This window comes from Buteo buteo, chromosome 8, assembly GCF_964188355.1.
Source record: "Buteo buteo chromosome 8, bButBut1.hap1.1, whole genome shotgun sequence".
Lineage (NCBI taxonomy): Eukaryota > Metazoa > Chordata > Aves > Accipitriformes > Accipitridae > Buteo > Buteo buteo.
The window spans coordinates 1,775,395-1,795,888 of NC_134178.1; the positions used below are offsets into that span (position 1 = coordinate 1,775,395).

Sequence of the window (20,494 nt, forward strand, 5' to 3'; positions counted from 1 at the left end):
AAATTACAAATTTATCTAATTTACTTTTCTTTTGATAAAATCTTGGAAAATGTTATGGCAGCTTACAAAGTTGTAGCTCAAAGTTTTTGAGTTCAAAGCATCTCAGTAATGTCAAATGTTATGACTGTACTCCTTAGAAAATGGCTTCCAGATTACAGAAATTTAAAAATGAGCAAATAGATGGAAATAGCTTTTTAGTGGCATGATTAGGTATTTAAATCTCAACAGGTCATTTGTTTTTGTTTACTGCTTACTATTTTCTGTCACAGTGGAACAGCACAAAATGATAAATTGTAAATGGTTTAATGGTAAAAATCAGCCATCAGTGTTGAGAAAAATTAATCTGCGTAGCTCCTCTAGAAGAATGCACCCTTCTTGCATGTAATCAAGCACCATAAGAACAATTGACTTGAATGAACTTTTGATGAGTTCTTAAATGTGCTCCTTTTAAAGTTATTATCGTATGACAGATGGGGAGTAAACTAGCTAGGAGTTCAGAGAGGTCGGATAAGGCCAGCTATAAAGAGTTGTCTGCCTGTTGGTTTTTTTGTTTTTTTTTTTTAACCTTTTTTCCCCCTTCCCTTAATGACTTTTTGCTGTGGCATATGTGACTTTATTTAAGTTTGCTCTGTGTGCTCTAATCCAATTGCTCTGTTTAGTCAGATGAATATTTTTTTGTTTTGAATTTTAGCTTTTGTTTTTAGCATTAAATGTGCATATTTAATTAGGATATGTTATTAAAGATTAGATTCTCACAATGGGATGTGTGCCAGCTCTTGAAATGAAGTCATGGTTGTCAGGAGATAGTAAATAATAAGCTTAGTAAGGTTTAAAAGATGTGTCTTGCAAAACGTTAGCCCCTGTAATGAGTGCAAAGTGGCAACAGCACATAAATATCAATTATTTTTCTCCAGTGGATCTGTTTGAATATGTTTCTTAATTTGAATTAAATTTTCTTTTGCCAGTTTAATGAAACAAGCAAGAAGGGATATTTGTCTTTTGAGAAACCACAGTTTCCCATCCCAGAACAATGACTTGTTTTGAACTGAAGGGGAACAATTCGACATTCATACAGTATCTTGTAATCTCTGTTCCCAAAGCCACGTTGAAAATAAGAAACTGCTGTCCAGCAAATCCCCAGTTAGCTGCAAGGGGGAATCTTGGATTCCCAGCTTTGCTTTTGGGGCTATCTGTATTTTGTTCTTCATTTTATCGAGAATCTCATAATACTCCTGGGAGCAAGGGCTTGCAGCGTAAGGTTCCCGGTGCTTTGCTGGTGTGTGTGTGTGTGTGTACGCGCGCGGCCAGGGTGGCATTGGCAAGAACAGGATTTGGAGACAAGGATGGGTCTGTCTCCATCCTAATTTGATCAGACAAAACTGTCTGCAATCATGCCCTGAAAGATTAAGAGCGGCTTTTGATGACTGTGGTTTTAAATTCAGGCATCTAATTTCTGTCTGTAAGTGCAATGAGTCTCTCGGTGGGCCTGGGCAGAGTTAATTCCTCTGCTAATAATCTGTGCGGTGGGTTTTTCATTGATGTTTCTGATGTGTCCCCTGTGGGAGAAGAAGGAGCTGGCATAGCCCTTCTTCGGGGTGTACCCCTAGCCCAAAGCAAGGGGGGAAGTGGGAACAGTATGTTGGGATAAAAACGTGTGATGGGGAAAGCAGAGTAATTTAAGTGGAGAGGAGGAAAAAGGTGTGATATGCATACACACGTGTTCTCGGTCACTTCTGTTTTACGTTAAATTCTTTTTTCGTTTTTGAAGTTGGATTTGAAACATTTTTGAAATTACATGTGTAAAATACGCGTTTGACTCGGGAGCCATGTGGTATGAGATGTAACCCTGGGAAAGAGAAATTGCCTTTACTAATGAGCAAATATTTCACTTGGATTATTAAAAGGAAAATGAAACCAAAGCAGTAATGAAGAAAATTCCCAGTATTTAGTAATGTGGGGATGCTCACCAAGTAACCAAGACCTGTGGTATCTGGTGCTAAAACGAAGTAGGTATTATGCAAAGTAACAGCATATTGTACCAAGCTGCTAAAGGCACCATTTTTGGCTAGCGCACAAAACTCAGGTACTTAATACTGGAAGGCCTTAAAAATCCTACATTTCATTTTGTAAGAAACTTCTCCTGCGTGTCTGAAGAGAATTACAGAAAGTGGTTCTTCATACTGCTGAATTTTTCCCCATGTGCTGCTGGACCCTCTGTATTGTTCACTTTACTGGGGAGTTACCAGTATTTCACCAGCAGGTGAAGAGGCTGCTTGTCACCCGCTGCATCGCCAGTCCTCCAGCTCCTCCTCGTTACAGGGCGGGGAGAAGGTTAAATGCCTTGTGTCATCTCTGCTTTAAGTGCACTGAAGCATTTCTAACTGACTGGCTGCTTTTTTTTTAATGAAAGAAATTTGTCTTTTAACAGCTTTATATGCCCAGCTAATTAAAACCACTCCATTATATTGCTTTCCATATATCCTGTTTGGTAGGCAGAAATTGCTTGCTCTTTCACAGATTCATTTCTTGTTGATGTTGGTTTTGTAGGACGCTGCTGTCTTGAACTTGTATAACTTAGAAATAATAAGCCGTTAAGGCATTTTATATATTGGAAAATACAAAGATTTGTTAATCATTGACACAGAAAACATTTTCAGTCTTGTTTAGCATCATAAGCTACAGTTTGTTCTGCATGTGTAAATGCCTCAGCTTTATGGCAGGACTAAGTTGAGAGACATTTAGTTTGATACCTGAAGCTTGGGAATGTGTTTTAAATATAGAAATCGTTGCAACACGGTATGCCTGTGCTAGCAACCTTTTTAAAAACCATCAGGCAGAAAAACCACCTTTTTTTAGTGAAGAGGTAGGATTGTCTGTACTTCCTTAGGCACTTGCTGTTGGTTGATGCCCTTCAGATTGTTCGAAGCCTTGTACGTTTTGCCGGTGGTCTCCTCACCGCAGCACTTTGATTTCTTCCATACGGATCTGAGTGTGCACAGGTGGGACTTGAAGATTGCCGTGCCGCCTGTCACTCCCGATTTGAGACCTGGAGGTCTGAGGAACTTCACCCAGCTGGGAAGCCGGACCGGCTGTTGAGATGGAGCCACCTTCTAAACAAATCACGCGTACCCTGCTTTTCCTCCTATCTTGTTCTCGTGCCAAAAGCTGTGGGGTGGACTGAGGATTAACAACCCTGTTAACTTTTGTCCCAGCTGTCAAGCAGTCCCTTGACAAATTCTTCGGTGGTCATGTTGGTGTGGATTCTGTAGCACACTGAAAAGAGAAAAAGCCATTATTAGTGGCTTAAAATTTCACAGATGAGGTTTCTATTCAGTATATTGTGGCTGAGCCTGTTGACTGAACAAGTTGGGTTCTTTCTGCAAATACAAGAGCCTTAAAAGTGAAGACCGACCACCCCCGCCTCCCCAAAAAGAAGGGATGGAGAGGGGCTTGAGTAGGCACCTTTCTTCATCCCTAAGTACAGAATCATTGACCAAGGATGTTACAGCCTGAATGGCACGACAGAAAAGGTGAAGTGAATTATTGCGGAGGTTATTTGGAGGGAGGGATCTGGTAACCAAATGATAATTGCGCACACTTCTGGCTGAGCAGCAGAAGCCGTCACAATTTGCCATCTGGTTGGCGATTATTCTGACTGAATATAGGAGGGGAGAGAGTGTTTGTAATTCATAACGTGGTATTTTGGGAGAGGCTTGGTGCCGGAAACCAATTGGATGGGTGCCTCTTGTCTTAGGCTCTGTAAAATGTAGGCCCTGTATAACCTAGTTTGTCATATGCAAAAAGAGAGGGGCAATGTATGAATAGAAGGAGAAAGAAGAATACTGCAAGTTTTTTGTTTTGTACAGATTATCTGATTAAATGATTCTGAGCAATAGGAAACCCTTTGGTGTAAAATTCCTGCCTGCTATAAACTATAGGTCTGCTTTGATCTCGCACAGTGCTTATCACTGTTACCATGATAAGCGAGGCACTACAAAACAAATTTGTGCTGATGAAAAATGAACAAATACAGCACCAAAACTGATATCGGAAGCTCCTTGAAGCTTGAGAAATATCAGAGCTTTGACCAAATACTGATACATGGCATTGCTGTGGATATGGCGGGCTGGATCTGCATCCCATTTGTTACAAGGGCAGGGGGGGCTTTGGTACATGGTGCTCAGTCAGCTACCAATTATGAGTCAGGTCGTTAGGATTTTTAAAAGTGCTCTACAGATAAGGTTAATAGATCACTTGGTGAGTCCGTATAGTATGTTCATGTGTTAAAACAAGCTTAAAATATCAGTTGAGGTCCTGAAGAGTACTCATTGTTAATAGTCATAGTAAATGCTGACATTCTTGTAAGCTCTAGCTTTTATGTGCACCAGTATTTGTGATGGCTTTTAAAGGAACATTTTCTGGGGTATTATGGACTTTCTCAAGGAAAATTTGAAATTACATCATCTTACAGTTTGAGACTAAGCCTTCTCTGTTTCTCTTTCTGAGTTTGCATAAAAGAATTGATGATATTAAAATATCAAGACTAGTAGGAAAAGAAGCATAACGTAGAAACTAGAGAAAACCAAAGTAACCAATGTAATGTGTCTTGAATAAGCTATGCACCATTTTTCTTTTTTTATTTCATAATGGCAAAACATTATGGCAACTGCCATGAGCATTTAACGTACGCCAAGGCAGATCGCAGGGCAGAGCAGACGGAGACGCTTGTATACTTTTGGCGGAGGGACTAAAAGAAGGTCTTCCTTGGCTCTCGCTTTGGCCCACGCTTGCGTGGTTCCTGGTGTGGGCGTCGAGGTGCCGATGGACGAGCGCGGTCGGCCTCTCACCGCCAGTGGGGGCTCTGTGGCCGTGCCGAGGCGTCTCTTACCATAGCCCCGTGGCTCCCTGCAGCATCCGTGGGCTATTAATGTGCTCATGGGGGGTGAAACTACCTGCCACGCAAGACAAACCTGTGCCCAAAGAAAGGGCGCTGCAAAGTCTCACGGTTAACAAAGAAACGGCTTGCAGGTTGGTTAATCTGTAGAAGGCAAGGGGGGGTTAATACCGTGCTTTTAATTAGAGCTCAATTCCTGAAATTGGTAGCTGCCCTTGTACAAAAGTGTGGGCTCTGGGGTATGGAGGGAGGTCTGGAAGGCTCCCCGGTAGGTAGGCGTGAGCTGAGCCGCCTGGGAAGTCCCGTAAGACGGTCCTACGTGGAGTAACTCCGCGTAACCAGCACTCGAGCGGCCAGGTCTGTGATGTGCTGATTCTGACTCAAGCAAAATGAAAAAGTAAAATTTATTCATTGCTCTATGGGGAAGCTTTGCAACAATTGATGTTTTTGTCATGTTTTGAACGCTCATTAGCACTTCAGATTAGCTATTAAAGGACATGAAACGTTTAATCACCATGTCTTTTCTTGTTAGCAGTAGTCACTAGTGCAAAGGTTTTTGTAAAGAAAAGATTTGTAATTAAGTGAAAAAATTGTACTTTAACAATTTTACTTGGGGTGCAGCAATTTCAAGCGTTGAGACTACTGGCCTAAGCAAACTATATTTTCTTCTCCCTGAAATAATGTTTTTAAACTCTTGAAATCTTAAAATAGTAATAAAATAATTCTAAATGTCACGCAGAAGCCCAGAGGATCCTCTTTTACTGCCTCTAAATGTTTGGGCATTTTTAGCGTTTGGTGCAAAGGTGAGTACTTCTACTCACGATTGAAACTAATGATTTCTCATCTTCTGAAGGTCTGCTGTTTAATGAACTATTATAAGCGTGATACAACATTGATCCTGTAACAGTGACACACTCATTGAATTGCTTGTTTCTTCCCTATTACGGGTTAGCTATTAAAAAAGCTATTTGGAATAGACTTCTGACTAACTTTAAAAAGGAGCTCTCTCCGTTTTAAATGTATAAGGAAAATTTATAAGCCTCAGAAATCCTCAAAATACTGAAGCACAGTCTTTTATTATGATTTTAGCCTGATATTCAAAAGGTTCCAAATGACAGTAAAATAAAACAGCTAATTCCTTCAGGGGTCCATAATTGTAGGACCTTTTTCTTAAATTGAGATCTGTTCCTCTGAGCAAAATTGGCACTTAATCAAAATAATTTTCATGTGACTATTTGTGTTCTAAAAATACAGAATGTGTGAAAGATTAAAAGCAAACACTCATTTTTAATAGTATATTCCAGGGAACTCTGAAGGGAGTTGCCATGGAAAACATCCGTGAAGGTTTGCCAATCATCCCCAATCCTTCCCTTTTGCGGTTCTCAACCTGCCCCAAGCCGCGGTGGGAGAAGTCTTCACAACGAATGCATGCTGCGACGACTTCTGCCGGCTCTGCTAACCATGAGCACGTGGGCCGGTCCCTGCACGCAGCGATGCTCCAAGCAGCGGTCCGGTGGGTTTTGGGTGGAGACGGGGGCTGGCCACACCACGGTCTTCCCCAGCTGGAACGGCGCAGCGAGGGACCCGAAGTACCTGCGCTGCAAGGCACGGGAGGAGGAGGAGGAGGAGGAGTAGCGGTGCGGTTGTAGGTGGGAATTGGGGACGGGGGAAAGACGTGACTCTGGCGGCTGTTGTTCCCGCTCGCATTGGTGAGTTGGGACGGGGCTGAGACGCGCTCCTTTCTCCTTGCCTCGGCCACCCCTGGGGGAAGGCAGTGGACCGCAGGTGATGACTGCTGCAGTCAAAGGTCTGGGGAAGAACTGGGATGCAGGAAAGTAGACTTTTGTTTCCTGTAAATGCTGAATGGCAAAGTTTTCTTTCACAAGTAACTGTGAAAACCTGGCCAAGAAAAACAATACCTTGTTAGGTTTTTCCCGCATGCCAGCGGGGTAAATTTTCCTGTTGGCATTTAGAGGATGCTGAGTAATGAGGATTGGGTTTGCAGAAGAAAATCATCTCCTCTTCTCTGGAGCTTAGCTTCTTCCATACAGCAAGGGAAAAAAGAACCTCTCTGCAGGCCCAGCTGAAGTGTAACCTTGGTGGTAAGCAGTGGGGAAGGTGAAATTGAAGAGCAAGATGCAAACAAAAAAAGGTCAGTTATTACTAGAACTAAATATATTTTCGTGGGCTTGACAATCCAGAAAATATTTCTTTGAAAAAGGGAAGAAGCATTGTATATACTTCCCAGCTTGTAGAATCGTGAAAATATGTTTATCCTCTGCAAAGTGTCTTAAAGTCTCAGAAACCGATGTTACAAGCACCTCACAGAGAGACATGTGGGACCCTGCCTCTTGAGATTTTACCACAGGGTTTGAGCTGGAGACGTTCCTGTGGGCAGTCTGTTACGTTTTGAGGTTGTGCGCAAAGATTAACTCCTTGACACTTTGTTATCAGCTATTGCATGTTCAAAACACTTGCTGATTTGTTGGTTTTTTTTTCCTAATACATAACATGGAAAAGTCTTGAAGACCAAATTCAGAAAAAATGGGAATCCAGTTATTTTACCAGTACTAAAACATTTCTGGGTAAAAACCAAAAATGAAGGAAGACGTCAATAGGCCTTATGGTTGTATAAAACTGTATTAGAATTAATTTTTTAACACATTCTATATATTAACACTGGCTAATAACGTCTGTTTAATGAGAAAGCTTTTTTTTTTTTTTTTTTAAACATCTCCAAATGCTGATGCTTTTGAGATTTTCACAATATTCTAAGGTAATGACATTAATTTCTGAGAGAGACTGGAAAGGGCATACTTAGGTCTGACGTTTATACCTTCCATAAAATCAATTAAATTCTTTAGTCTCTGCTTGCTAACAGCTGAAAGGACATGAGTAACTCCTCAGCTTTCTACTAGAACTAAAGCTTCATCACCTAACAAGTTGCGCAAGCTCAGCTTGCATAAAGCACTGGCGTGATCTGCTCTAGTTTCAGTAGGAGTATTCACGTGCTTGAATTTAAAAGCGTGAATGGTCTCAGAACCGAGGCCTGTATTTGAGAACTGCAGTGTAGCTGAAGTACATATACCTCGGAAACCTTATTCTGGGGATTTTGTGATTTTGACTTTTATTTCTGCGGTGTTAATACTGCATTCGTGCTAGCATTCAATTTGCATGTAGTTAGTCCTTAGTTACTCTACTGAGGGTGGTATGTTTTTGGGTTGCCAATAGCTGTGAAAATAATGTAATAATGAATAGTCCTGCAAAAGTACTTGTGTACTGACACTGTTCCTCTGTTTTATCTGGCGTGAAAGATTTACTTCCTGGCAAGCTAAAAAAAGCAGTTGTTGTTTTTTATGTCTGTACCCTCAGAAACTTTTTCTAGTTGTTCTCATCCAAGGTGTTTTTAAAACAATACTTTCTCATTGCTTTTGTTTAATTGCTTTTAATTGTTTTAAAATGTTTGGGCATTTTTTTCTTCAAGATGGGAATAGGCCTTCTAGAGATGATTTAGGAAGTACTGTTGCTAGCAACTGTCTTAATTAGCAAGCTTAAATTTATATCTGACTTAGTAAAATTCTTTCAAAACTCAGAAATGTTAGGATCTAATGATTTAAGTTGGGCTGTGAAAGCCTCTAATCCTCTGCGTCCAAATTAGCCTTCCTCATCCTATGTGCAGAAAGGAGGGGAGAGACATTTTGGGATGGAGTTCAATAGCATCAGGCCAAACATTGAAAGATTGTTTGCACAGCTGTGTCTAAGCAGTGACCAAACTGTTAAACAACCTAGTGGGGGGAAAATGAATAGAAACTCCTGTTGGCCAGAGGACTGAGTTTCCTGGACAGTGCTCAGGACGTTATGAAGTCATTGCACATGCTGGGTCAGGGCTTTTACCCATATTTTCCCCTTGCTCCTGGGAATAATTCATGCTTCGCTTTTTTTCATAATAATATAATTGGCTTAAAGCATCTGAACAAAATTCTGTATTGACAAATGATGCATTGTAGCGTACTTACCTATAACTTCAATTAGGGAACCTTTCCTGGCCAGTAAACAGTTTAACTGATGTGAGAGGAGACAGTGCCCGTATATCTGTCTTGCTTCCTTGCAAATTGTAGATTATGAAACTGGACTACTGAGCAGTAATTTAATCAGTGGCATCAGAAGAGCATTAAGCTGCATTAAACGTTGGGTCACCATCAATGTCAGATGAGTATTAAATTATGGCTTGCAACTTAGCAATACTCATGCAAAAGGCAGTGCTTAGGTTCTTGGCAAGCATATAACAGTTTATTATGGAACAGATGCTTCAGAGCTTAACATATGACTGAAGTGTCAAGTTGTGTCAGAGAAGATGGGCCCAACACTAACGTGGTGCTCTGACTTCGTGAGACATGTTAGCGAATCACTCCCTACCTGAACGACGTGGGTTAAAAGTGTTTCATTAATAGGACCTCCTGTTGAATGCTTGGAAGTCAAAGCACTGCTCTGTCTGCCGAAGACTGGCTTATAATGCGAATAGGTTATAATAAAATTCTCTCTACAAATGGTGGAGACGCAATTCTCCTGGTAAGGAGGGAGGATCCCTACAGCCTGCTCAGAGTTTGAATTTTTATGCAGAAGAAACATAATTTTCTTTCTGGTTCTGGCGCACCATAATATTGCCAGCCTTATATTTGGAGGATGACTTTGATACCTCTATTGCTGGTCACAGATTTTTCCAAGTAACAGCAGTAAGGTGAAACTAGTGACGGTCTTTCTGGGTGGCTTCGCTGGTGTTAGCAGCAGCTCTCGTGCAGCAGCTAAATCATCGAGGCTTCTGTCAGTCTGCTGTACGGCTCCTGCCACTTAGGAAAGCTGCGTGCTGCAGGAGATGCTGACCTCGGGGCTGTGCAGGGAGAGAGAGGAGGATGAGAAATGGATGCTAGAATAACATGGTTTCCCCGTTCCTGTTTAGGTGCAAAGAAAGTGAGGAGATAAAGAGAGGGAGTGGGTCTGGCTGGTAGAGTGGCAGATGCGCGGAGGATATTTTTTGCTGGTGGTGGTGCTGGGAAAGGAATAAATGAGAGTGACGTTGATGTAGGTAAAGCTTACCTGGTCTTTATGCAGCCTCTAGCTTGGTGGTGAGACGGGTCCTCCAAGTGGGAATCCTAGCAAGATTTCCCTGCCCATCTGCTGGAGATGGCAGTTAGGGTTCTCGCCAAAATCTTGCCCGTGGTTAAGATTTTCTTATCTGATCATAACCACAAGTTGGCCACATAGTCTTACGGGCACAATATCATGGCAGGATATTTTAAGCCGTGTTAGAGGCTTTCATTTATTAAGGGTTGCATCACTGGTGCTCAGATGTTGGCAGCCAAGTTTCTGCTGCTGTGCCGAAGCCATAGTACCCCTGTTTTGTGGCAGGGGGCTGCAGGCGGGAATGCCGCAGTTTCAGCAGAAGGACAGCAGAGCAGAAGGCAGTGGTCTTCATGGGGGGGGGTCCTATCATCCGGCTGCAGGACAGGCTGACAGAGGTGATGGGGCAGCGTGTTGCAAAACCACTCAAAAGTCTCCAGAATCTCCTTCCGCCCATAATTTTCACCCTAAAATTTGGTGTTCATTTGCTTGTTAAAAAGTACTGTCCCAGAAATCCATGTGTCCTATATTGTTATAGTGTTACTTTTCTTTTCAAAAATATACCAACAACTTGTTGAAATTTTAATACTAAGCTATTAATACTAAAGCTTCAGAAATTTTTTCAGTTTTTCACTTTCTCCCTATTACAGTTGTGAAACTGGCCGTTATGCAGAGAACCAGCTCTGCAGGGGATTTCAGCAGAGCACAACTTGTCATGAGCAGGGGAATTGCACCTTATCTTTATAGGCATTAGTATTGCTATTTCCTATGTACCAGTGCTTAACTTCATGCATGCTTTATTATTAAAAGCCCTGTTATTTCTGATATAGTTCAAGTCAGCGAAGAGATTCTAAAAGAACTGAAGAGTGTTAAGGTATTACCGTTTCTTAACGGGAGGCTGAAATAATACATAAGGGCTAAGATGCATGTGATGCAGTGCAGGATCAGAATAGAGCTGATAAATACGTGTTTAACAGACTGGTTGGCATTTGGGAATGGTAGTGGAAATGATGCATTTGATACCTCAGAGCAAGTACTTGGAAATAAAGATGTCCTCTGTCTTTCAAAAAACCCCACTCTTGAAGTCTCACTCAGGTTCAGGAAGTTTATTTTTAATGAGACCAAAGGAGTTTGTGGCAGGTAACAAGGAGTCTTTTCCTTCAGTTGTTAGTGACAAGGAGGAAGGCATGCAAAGTCAGCCAGAATTACTGTGATCAAAATAGTAATTATTATTAATTCATTCAGGTTTTACAACTACTTCAAATGGCATCTAACCTTATGTTTCAGGTACACTTTTAAGAATAAATATGGAATAAGGAAACACTCATACAGTAAGAAAATTAGTACATAAAACAAGTGCTGTTAAACTGTGCAGAGTGAAAGTTCAGATATTTTCTTGTACTTTTTGGTTTTGTTTTTTCATTCAGCTTTTGATTAGGTCTGGATGAGGTGCTAACCAAAATACTTACTATTTTTGTATGGATACACCCTCTCCATCACTTTTCAATATAAAGTAAACAATGCTTAAATGGGCAGGAGATGATGGAGCAAGACCAAGAAGTATACTGCCGTTGGCTATATACAGCTGGCACAGAAAGTGTTAAACAGCATTTACCTCCTGGCGATGTCTTGTGGAAATGGGCAGGAATACCCACAGTTGGGACACTTTATCCCATGCTGACTGATACAAGTATTTAGTTCTAGCAGCCAGGGATACTGCAGAATAAAGGGTGAAGATCACACAAAGGAAACCCAAGCTCAAAATTAATTCAGGGGTAAAACTTTATATGTATTTTTTTTTTCCTTTTATCTGATAAGCTATGACAACAACATACTAGAGATTGTGGAACTGCAGCCTCAGTTAAATCTCAGCTCTGGTTTAAATTGCCATGCCTTCCACGTGGCTCGGGGCAAGGCGGTTTGTAAGTACAGGTAAGCAAAACACCTGAGAGCATCACTTTACCTTGTGCTGCCTTCTGAAGGGCTCTGTATGAGCAGAGCTCTTGCTGACAGTGCGTTTTCTGTGATATTTCTGGCCTCTTTCTACCTGAATTGCTTGGGAAGCTGAGTGTGGTGCGCATCTTCCTCCTATCCATAGATGGTTCTCAGCGTTGCCTACAACAGTGCCAAGGCATGGGCAGTTCAGGTTTTTCTTTGGGTTTGCCAGCATTAGGCCTCTGAAATGGTTAAGTAAATGTGCATACATGTGTGCATTATAAAACGTTAGTAGCACTAAACTGCAACATTTTGCACAAACATATAGATAGTGTGTAATGCTAATACTTAATGGAGTACCTCATCCTCTTTTGGGGAAAGACCTTCAGGGACAGGTTTCATACCATTAATTTAGTGCGGTGCAGTTAATAGTTAAAAACAAATTGTTACAAATTTTCTCTGACACGTGTGCACATTACTTTCCATGCGAACATTCATTTCTCTTTCCTGGGGATATAACATTGATGAGACTTGCAAGAGACTAATATGTCGCTGTAGATTACTTCAATCTTTGAAGGGTCTAATTCCTAGTTACTGCTTTTTTGCTCATATCGATAAATTGTATGAGCGAGTGATGATGCAAAATGAGAAACTAGCTAAAGTGTAACTTAGGTTGTCACTTCAACAGATGGTTTTTAAAATTTTTATGTATTTACAACTTACGCAAAGCTGACAACATTATTTTAAAAAGTATATGCCAAAGAAAATAAAAAACTAACAAATGTATTTTGCCATGATCCAGTTGTGTGGGTTGCACTCCCACTTTACAGGCTTATGGTTCATATTGTAAATTTTACATTATGGAATGTGTTCTTCTCTTCTAATGAGCAAGAGGGAGAGCGGGGAAGAGCAGGCGTGTAAAGTTGTCCTTCCATGTACTTTTATGTGAAGCACTCTACTTTGAATACAGTTTGAAGCAGATTGTCTTAGCCAAGAAGCTTAAAACTGAAATGTTTTCGACTTCTTAACATACACTGGATCTGTGCATATCAGAATGTAATAAAGCTGTTCTTGTAGGACTGTTTGTAAAGTTATTTGAACGTATTCTGTCCAATTATGGGTGATGTCATTAGGGTTCTCTCTTAATTCTGAAATCCTTCCTGAGAGAAGACAGAGTCAGTGAACGCTGGATGATTTTGCTGGTATTAGAAGGAAAATAAAATGTAGGGGAAGGAAGAATAATTTGCAGCATGGATGGAAGTCATCGTATAAGCACTCCCAAGCAAGCCTAGCATCTTGGCCACTGTTGCTCCAGAGAGAGGTTCATTTCAATGTCAGTGGAGCAGAACTGAGGAGCTGCTCCTGTTGCAAAATGAACTGCATTGCTTTTAACCACGCTGCTGGGCTGCATGAAATCCACAGACCCCATGCAATGGCATCACCAAATAAATCTTGAAGCCTTATCTGAACCATTAACAGATTTCTCCAGTGGTGGGAGACAGTGTAAAGTACTGAGGTAAAGGAAAACTTTAACAACTGTTGCATTATTTCTTTGGGGACATGATGTTCCTGCTCGCACCGAAAGGATGCCTTCTGACATAATAAATTCCTGGCACCAAAGCTGGTTTTCGTGGTGAAGAGCTATACTAAAGACTGTGGCAGAGCTTATCTGACTATTTTGCATAATAGCATGTATTAGCCCATGTGAGGGACGAGGAAGAGGAGGGCCCTTCTTGTGACAGCAACAGTGTATTTAACGTGGCTGCTCTGGAGCATGCTGTAAAAAAGCAAACATGGAAAGGCATTTGAAAGAACAACCAGTACTTATTTACTTACTTGGTTAATGTCAGGGGTGTGTTTGGCTTACATAAACATCTGACTGTCTTACATATTATACTTGTTTTTTCCCCCGTAATATATGATTCATTTATATTTTGCAGAGGGGTGGGACGGTTACTGAGACATCGTATGTGGAGTGATGGAAGTGATGAATATTAGAAGTATAGCTTTCCCTTTCTTCTTCAAGACACTCCTACACATATCAAAGTATTTGACCAGTGATTTTAAGTTACAGATGTTTCTTTGTCATGTGGAGGGGGATGTACAGCTTTTTCTGCCCACAACTCTAAAACCATCCCAAATCTCACACTGTGCTGAATTGTGTGAACTTCTGCTAAAGAGAACTTTGAGCCTGGGAATTGCATGGGCGTTGCAAGAAGGAGGAATGAACGGGAGGGAGTTCACTCAGAGTTTGAAGAAACTTTCCCTCCTGCCTGCCTGCTGTAGGCTTGGACATTTGATGGCTTTGTGCTTCCTATAGTCATATGTGCTAGTGTGAAGCGCAGCTGTGAATAATCATGGGAGATGGTGAAAAGCTATGGAAAATTAATACTTTCATATCTGAAGTCCCGAGGGAGTGTTTCAGCCTTATAGCCCCTTCTAAACTGTTGAAGAAGCCAATACCACACCTATTTAGACAAAGCCTCCCATCCTTAGGGGATATGGTGGTTGCGTTTCAATGCTTACAGTCATATTTGGGAATTTGGTGATTTGTCACTGCTGTGCGGTGCAAAATTGTTGGGAAGGCAGGTGCCACGCATTAATGCAATTGCAGTCGGAAACGCGGAGCCGTCGCCCCGGGGCTGGGGCAGATGGAGGGCTGGTTTGTTTCGGGCGGACTGTGCCCTCGCTGGCCCTTTTCAGCTCTGGCACTGTTCTGCCAGTGGTGTGTTCAACCTGGCGGTACTCACTTCAGCTTGTTTTAATATCAGTAGTACTCACTGCTTACTTGAGAGCCTTGTTGGAGAAGTAATAAAGCCACACGCTATTGTTAGATGGACAGTTGTTCTCCCCATGTAAACCAGTGGTGTTGCCTTTTTGTTTGCAGGCACCAGAATATTATATGTTTGGCAGTAAACTGTTTTTTTAATCTTGTAAAGTTACTTTGCGCTAGTACAAAGCTAAACCTCTAGAAACTCTAAAGTCAGAAGGACACTGCTGGGAAAATGTTTTTGTTGTGCTCATTCATAAATGGCTTTATATTTTAGGGGGAACCAATTAGTAGTAAAGTTACTACTTATAGTCTGATGTATGGTAGCAAGTACTTAGGAAACATCAAATCCCTACAGTGGTAGTGGTGCAGACAGGTGTCGTACAAGGAATCATTTTAGAGAAGAAAAATGGTAGCATTTGAAACTTAAAAAAATTATCTGATGAAACACAAATCAAATAGCTGTTAGTTAATGGTATTTAGAACCCTAATTTTATAACGTTGATTGAAAAATGCCTATATGCTAAGACAGCTGCAATGTATACTAGTTTACATGCGGTAACTGCAGAAGAAATGTAGTACTTTGAGGAAGAAGTTAAACATTGATTGGACCCAAGAAGACTTCCCTTTCCTGAGGTACTCTGCCAACTGGAGTACATGTGAAAAATGGAAGGAGAATGATTGTGAAAGTGTGAAAACTGTAAAGTGATACAGAGTAGAAATAAAAGTAGCTGTTGAGGGATCTGCCTTTATTAGCTAGCCAGCTTGAATTTCATGGAGAAAGAGAAGTTTATCAAGCGTCTTGGGTCCGGGTCATGTCTCCTTGTGTATTACTTTATATAGTCTCTAGCATCATGGGGCCCTGAATAAGACTGGACTGGCTGGATTCTTGTGTATCATAAAAATGTATTATCACATGTAAAGTGACAATGCCACTTTCTCCTCTTGCTTTTTGCAAAGCTTTGATGGTGCATTCCACGTCCTCAAAGCTGCTTCAAAAATCACGAGGGCATAGATTTAAGTAGGAAAAAAATCGAGACAATAATGGCATGTTGTCTTTGAAATTTTGGGAGAGTATTTCATTCAGTGTTTATAGTCTAATAATGTTGAGGACAACTTACTGGAGAACTTCTGGTTTTAGTAGAATACAATATTTCAACAAACATACCCCCCCCCCCCACCTTAGCCTATCTGGTCTTTGTTCAGAATATGAGTAGGTTTCCTTGGGGGGGGGGGGGGAGAAAAACAAACAAACAAAAAAGGCAAAAAAAAAAAAAGTATTACAGTTCACATACTTCCAGTTTATCTCTAGATGCCTCCCAAATTGTGCTGAATTTCTAACCCAGAGCTTAAAATCTGTCATTTTATGCACAGAATTATGAGAGTGAACATACACTTTCTCATCCCATCCCTGTTGTGGCTGCCCTAGTCCCCTGCAGCTGGGTGTAGCAGTATTTATCAGGAGTAAATGGATGCATTCCTTTGATTAGCTTCATTTGAGGGATTCCTCATACTTAATGATGCTGTGGGTTGTTTGGCTCCTCTCCCTTCCACTAGCAAAGAGATTTCCGCTGCCATTATCAGCCACACTAACTTTTCAGCACACGTCAGCATTTCTCATGTGCAAAGGCCACAGCTGTAGTTGAACAATGTGGTCGTTGTAATCCAATAATGGGAATCCTAAATATAACAATAATTATAACCTCTTACATTGAGAACAATATTGATAATCAGGGATACTAATCCTTGAATTTCATAGAAAGATCTCGACACTGGTTGTTGCAGTGTTATCCACGTTTTAAGATTTCAAATACTTTGCAAAACTTCTATGTGCTTGTGTAAAGATTTGGCTTTGCTGTACAGTTGGGCATAATGGAAACAAAAAGCACCCAGAGAAATATGAATGATTACATTTATCAACAGCTAAACAGAACACTTTGGATATTATCCTTGTAATTAGCAAGTGTAACTTGCCATAATAAGGCCTGATTATAAGTAGTCTAACAGCAAGGACTGATTTTATTGAAAATAAGTCCTATTAGAAACTGCACCCAGTTCAGTCGTGTGTATCTTTAAATGATGCTTGTAGTTAGTCTGCATGTACACTTTCTGTCTCTCTGTCTCCTCTTTAAAATTTCATTTTCTTTTTTCAAGAAAACCCATGTAAAATTTGGTCAGTGTCAAATTCTTTGTAAAGTAGAGCTGTTGATGAGCCACGTATGATCCACTCAGTCTTGATGATTCTGCAATTTTCTGATGAACAAAATTGCCATTTATTGCCAATGTGGTCAGACGATTGATATATCCAGGTCTTGTGAGAGTTCACGATCATGAAAAGAGGGTGTATCTGCAGGCACGGAAACAGCAGACACTTCAGAGTTAGATTCCTCGAACAGGGTTTGTTTTTTAATTACAGAATTCGTAGTGACTTGAGACAGTACTTCTTTCACCTCAGACTTCTGTCTCAACCCACCGCTGTCACAAATGCACTCCTTGACTCCCAAGTTCTCACCTCCCGTAACTCCATCTCCTTGTTCACTGGTGGCTTTTCCTTTGACTGACTGCAGGCCTTTCTCCTGGCGAGGACCTTAAAAAGAACAAACAGAGCAACGTGCAAGGTCTAAAATACACTTCTATTTCAGTTCCTCATTCTGCACATCTCTTCAGGAGTCCGGGGCGATCCCTTCCTTAATTACCTCGCTGCTGTACACAGAACCTCTGGTCTGGTAGCCGGGGTCTCGGCATTTGTAATACCTTCAGGAGGGGCTGCATTTGGGTTACATTGCTGCTTCTCATGTTCACATCTTCTGTCTTCCAAGTTCTTCATTCTACAAACTTAACGAGCTTTGCTGGAGGTAGTAGAATGTATCCAGTGGATATAAAGTGGGGGTTGTTACGTATTGTGTTTCTCTTCCATTGTCTAAAACTGTAGTTTTCAGTTAGCAGTACCTCTCAGCTAACGTTTTGACTACGAACAGTTGAAGGTTCCTAGAAAAAAATACATCTACCCTAAACTGCACATGGAAAGCATGTAACCTTATGCTATATTCTATGAATACGCACGTTATGCTTGAAGGAGTAATTATTTGGATCTTCTCAGTCATTTAAGATGTTTGTTTTTAATGCTTTTGGAATTTTCTTTGACTCGGATATATACGGGGGGCGGGGGGAGAGGGAGTGACAGAGAGAGAATAATTCCATAGAGTGAAGGACAAATGTGTTTTGCAGTTAGAGGGATTTTGCCTGAAATTGCAGATAACGAGTGCACAAAGTGGTTGTCCTGCTCTTTTGGAAATACTGCTGTAATCCAGGCATTTGGCAATTCTTTTTTTCATTAATCCTGTACTCATTCATAAATCCAGAGCCTGCAATTAATTTTTTTTTTTTCCCCCAGTTTCAAATATATTGTAATTTTTTCCCAATCTGTAGTGAAAGCTGCTTCTGGTGTTTCTTTCCCCACCCTACCCGCAGTGTTCCTCTGGGATGGGGCGTTACTTTTTTTGCGGCCATCCTGTCCACAGCAGGCATTTGCCATCTACTGCACTTAAAACATTCTGTTCTTCGCTCTGTCTTTTGGCACCAATAACCGTGACATCTGCTTGTCACATACGAAGCCCAGAAGGTGCTGAAGACCCCGAAGCAGCGAGCATCCCTTACGTGAGCATCCCTTACGTGGGCAGAGGAGAATTATCTTTGTCTCTCAGGTGGGGAAGCGGCTGGCTTGGCTCGCTCCCGGTTTCAGACTGAGGGGCACAGAGAGTTTCCAAATGCCATCTCCCGCGTACAGATTGTGGGGAAAGCTGGCCTTTCCTAGTCTCCCCCCTCGTGCTCCCCTTCTCCAGGGGAGGAAGCGTGAACGTGTACCCCAAACAGGAGCGGCTGTGGCGGGGAGCATTGCCCGCTCTGGCTGCCTGCGGCGGCCGTGCCCAGGAGCAGCTCTCTGGCTGAGGTGGAGGCGAGGAAGAAGTTTTCTGGTTGGTCGTCTTGCTCTTTGGCATGAGCAAAGCTTGTCTTTTTGTATAATTAAAGTGAATAGGCTGGTAGTTTACCAGCTCTGGATTAATAAAGCCTGGGGCAAACGCGTAAGTCATAGCACAGCGTTTTAACTACCAGGAACTCGGTTGAACATTTAAGTTTGAAATATAAGTAGACTCACGTGCAGTTTCAAAGGTGGTCAGTCCTTAAGAACAGTTGGCTTAAATTTAATGCATATTTAATGGTGAGCACGGAGAAAGCAACCATGATTTTTTTTCTTGAACATTGAACGTTTTAGTGGTCCCTTCCATCATGGTAGTTCAGGTAAAAATGTTGCAAATAATAGTTTACAATCTGAAAAGGTATTGGATAGTGCTACATAAATGCACAGCTTATATTAAACTGTAGTTTAAAATTTTTTTTTAATGACTTGTTAAATTCTGTGCTACGGTCCATTGCTTGAATTCGTCTTTGTTAAGGCATAAAACTGAGGGAGCTCAGGGAGGGCGTACTCTTTCTGTTCAGACTGAAAGATGAATTTGTTTGCCTGATATTTAAAGAAAAAGAAAAGCCCCAAACCTGTCATTTGTTTTTTAAGAAAGCTGTGTGTCTTTCCCTGTTGTGCAGAATTGCTCCATGTATTGTTTGTATGGTTTTGCTTTTCAGTAAATGCTGGGCTTACAGAAAAAGGGCTTGTCAAGGGAAGTTGTCAGTTTGCATCCTCATTCTGATTTACCAGTGGAGCAGAAAAATATACTTCCTTGTCAAAGTTTCAGGTATGGTAGTTAAACCTGTAATGTTCATCATCTTTCCCTTAACCCCAAACTGAAAAGAGGACTGATAAGGATGCAAACTCTGTTATTTTCACTGCAGTTTTCCAATGTTAAGGAAAAATTATTTTGCCACCAATTTGGGGGAGAATATTCTACCTAGTTGCCACTATTTTTAGAACTGTATCGCCTTATGTATATCTGAGCAGCTGAACTACAAATTTTAGTTCCAATCTAGCTGTAGAGAAAGTATTTTAATACTACTTAGTCTCTTGGAAGCGGGAGGAAAGACTGAACTGCTTGCAGAGGAGGAGCAGACTGTGGGATCAGAACCTCAGGATGCATTTCATGAAGAGGGTCATTTGAGTTTGAATTACCACAGATGTGCAGAACCTGTTCTGACACTGAATTACAGGGCGGTTTGTTGGTTTGTCGGTTCGCTTGTTTCAAAAGATAAGCTGTTACACACATCAAAATAAGACCAGTACCTCAGAGAGATCATGAAGTGTGCACTTGTGTTATTAGTTAGGAGATGCCAGCACAGAAGACTGCCCTGGAGGGTAGCGCTTCTTATTCCAGAAAATCATATGAGTAAAAAAAAGAAATTAAACATTTCTCAATCAGTTGCTACTGTGTCATTGTAGTAAAAGGAATTATTGCATAAACCCCCACCCGATTTCGCATCTGTGAGCCATTAAAAATTGTTAATGATTTGATGAACTCTGATTTGGCCCACACAAGGTAGAACTCCATGACAGAGTAGGGGAAAAAACCCAGCTCCAGTATGTTCTACTTGCAGGAGAAACTTATCTAGAGAAGTTTTTTTTTTTAATGTTAAAAGCACTGACTCTTCGAGCAGTTTCTTTTGGAGGAGCTTTCTTTACTTTTGCTGCTGTTTGTTTAGTCCCACAGACGAGGTTGAGCTTGCTTTAAACTTAATGAGAAGAGTTGTTCCTTTTCTGTTAATGCACAGAATAGTCCATCTGTGTACATAACACCTCAGGGGTGTGCCGGCTGACAAAGAAGTGCAAT

At 41.2% G+C, this 20,494-nt stretch overlaps 1 protein-coding gene across 8 annotated transcripts in view; it reads left to right on the plus strand.

Annotated features, from left to right (window-relative positions):
• The window catches only part of CNKSR2 (connector enhancer of kinase suppressor of Ras 2), a 214,947-nt gene that overhangs the window by 11,595 nt on the left and 182,858 nt on the right, over positions 1-20,494 (plus strand). Inside the window, exon 1 of one of the 8 annotated variants that reach the window (XM_075033424.1) lies at positions 7,006-7,046. The exons of the other annotated variants lie outside the window; for them this stretch is intronic. Within the exon in view, the coding sequence (XP_074889525.1) occupies positions 7,031-7,046 (16 nt within the window). The 5' untranslated portion in view covers positions 7,006-7,030. Of the gene's footprint in view, positions 1-7,005; positions 7,047-20,494 lie in introns of those variants that run through there. 8 annotated transcript variants of the gene reach the window in all.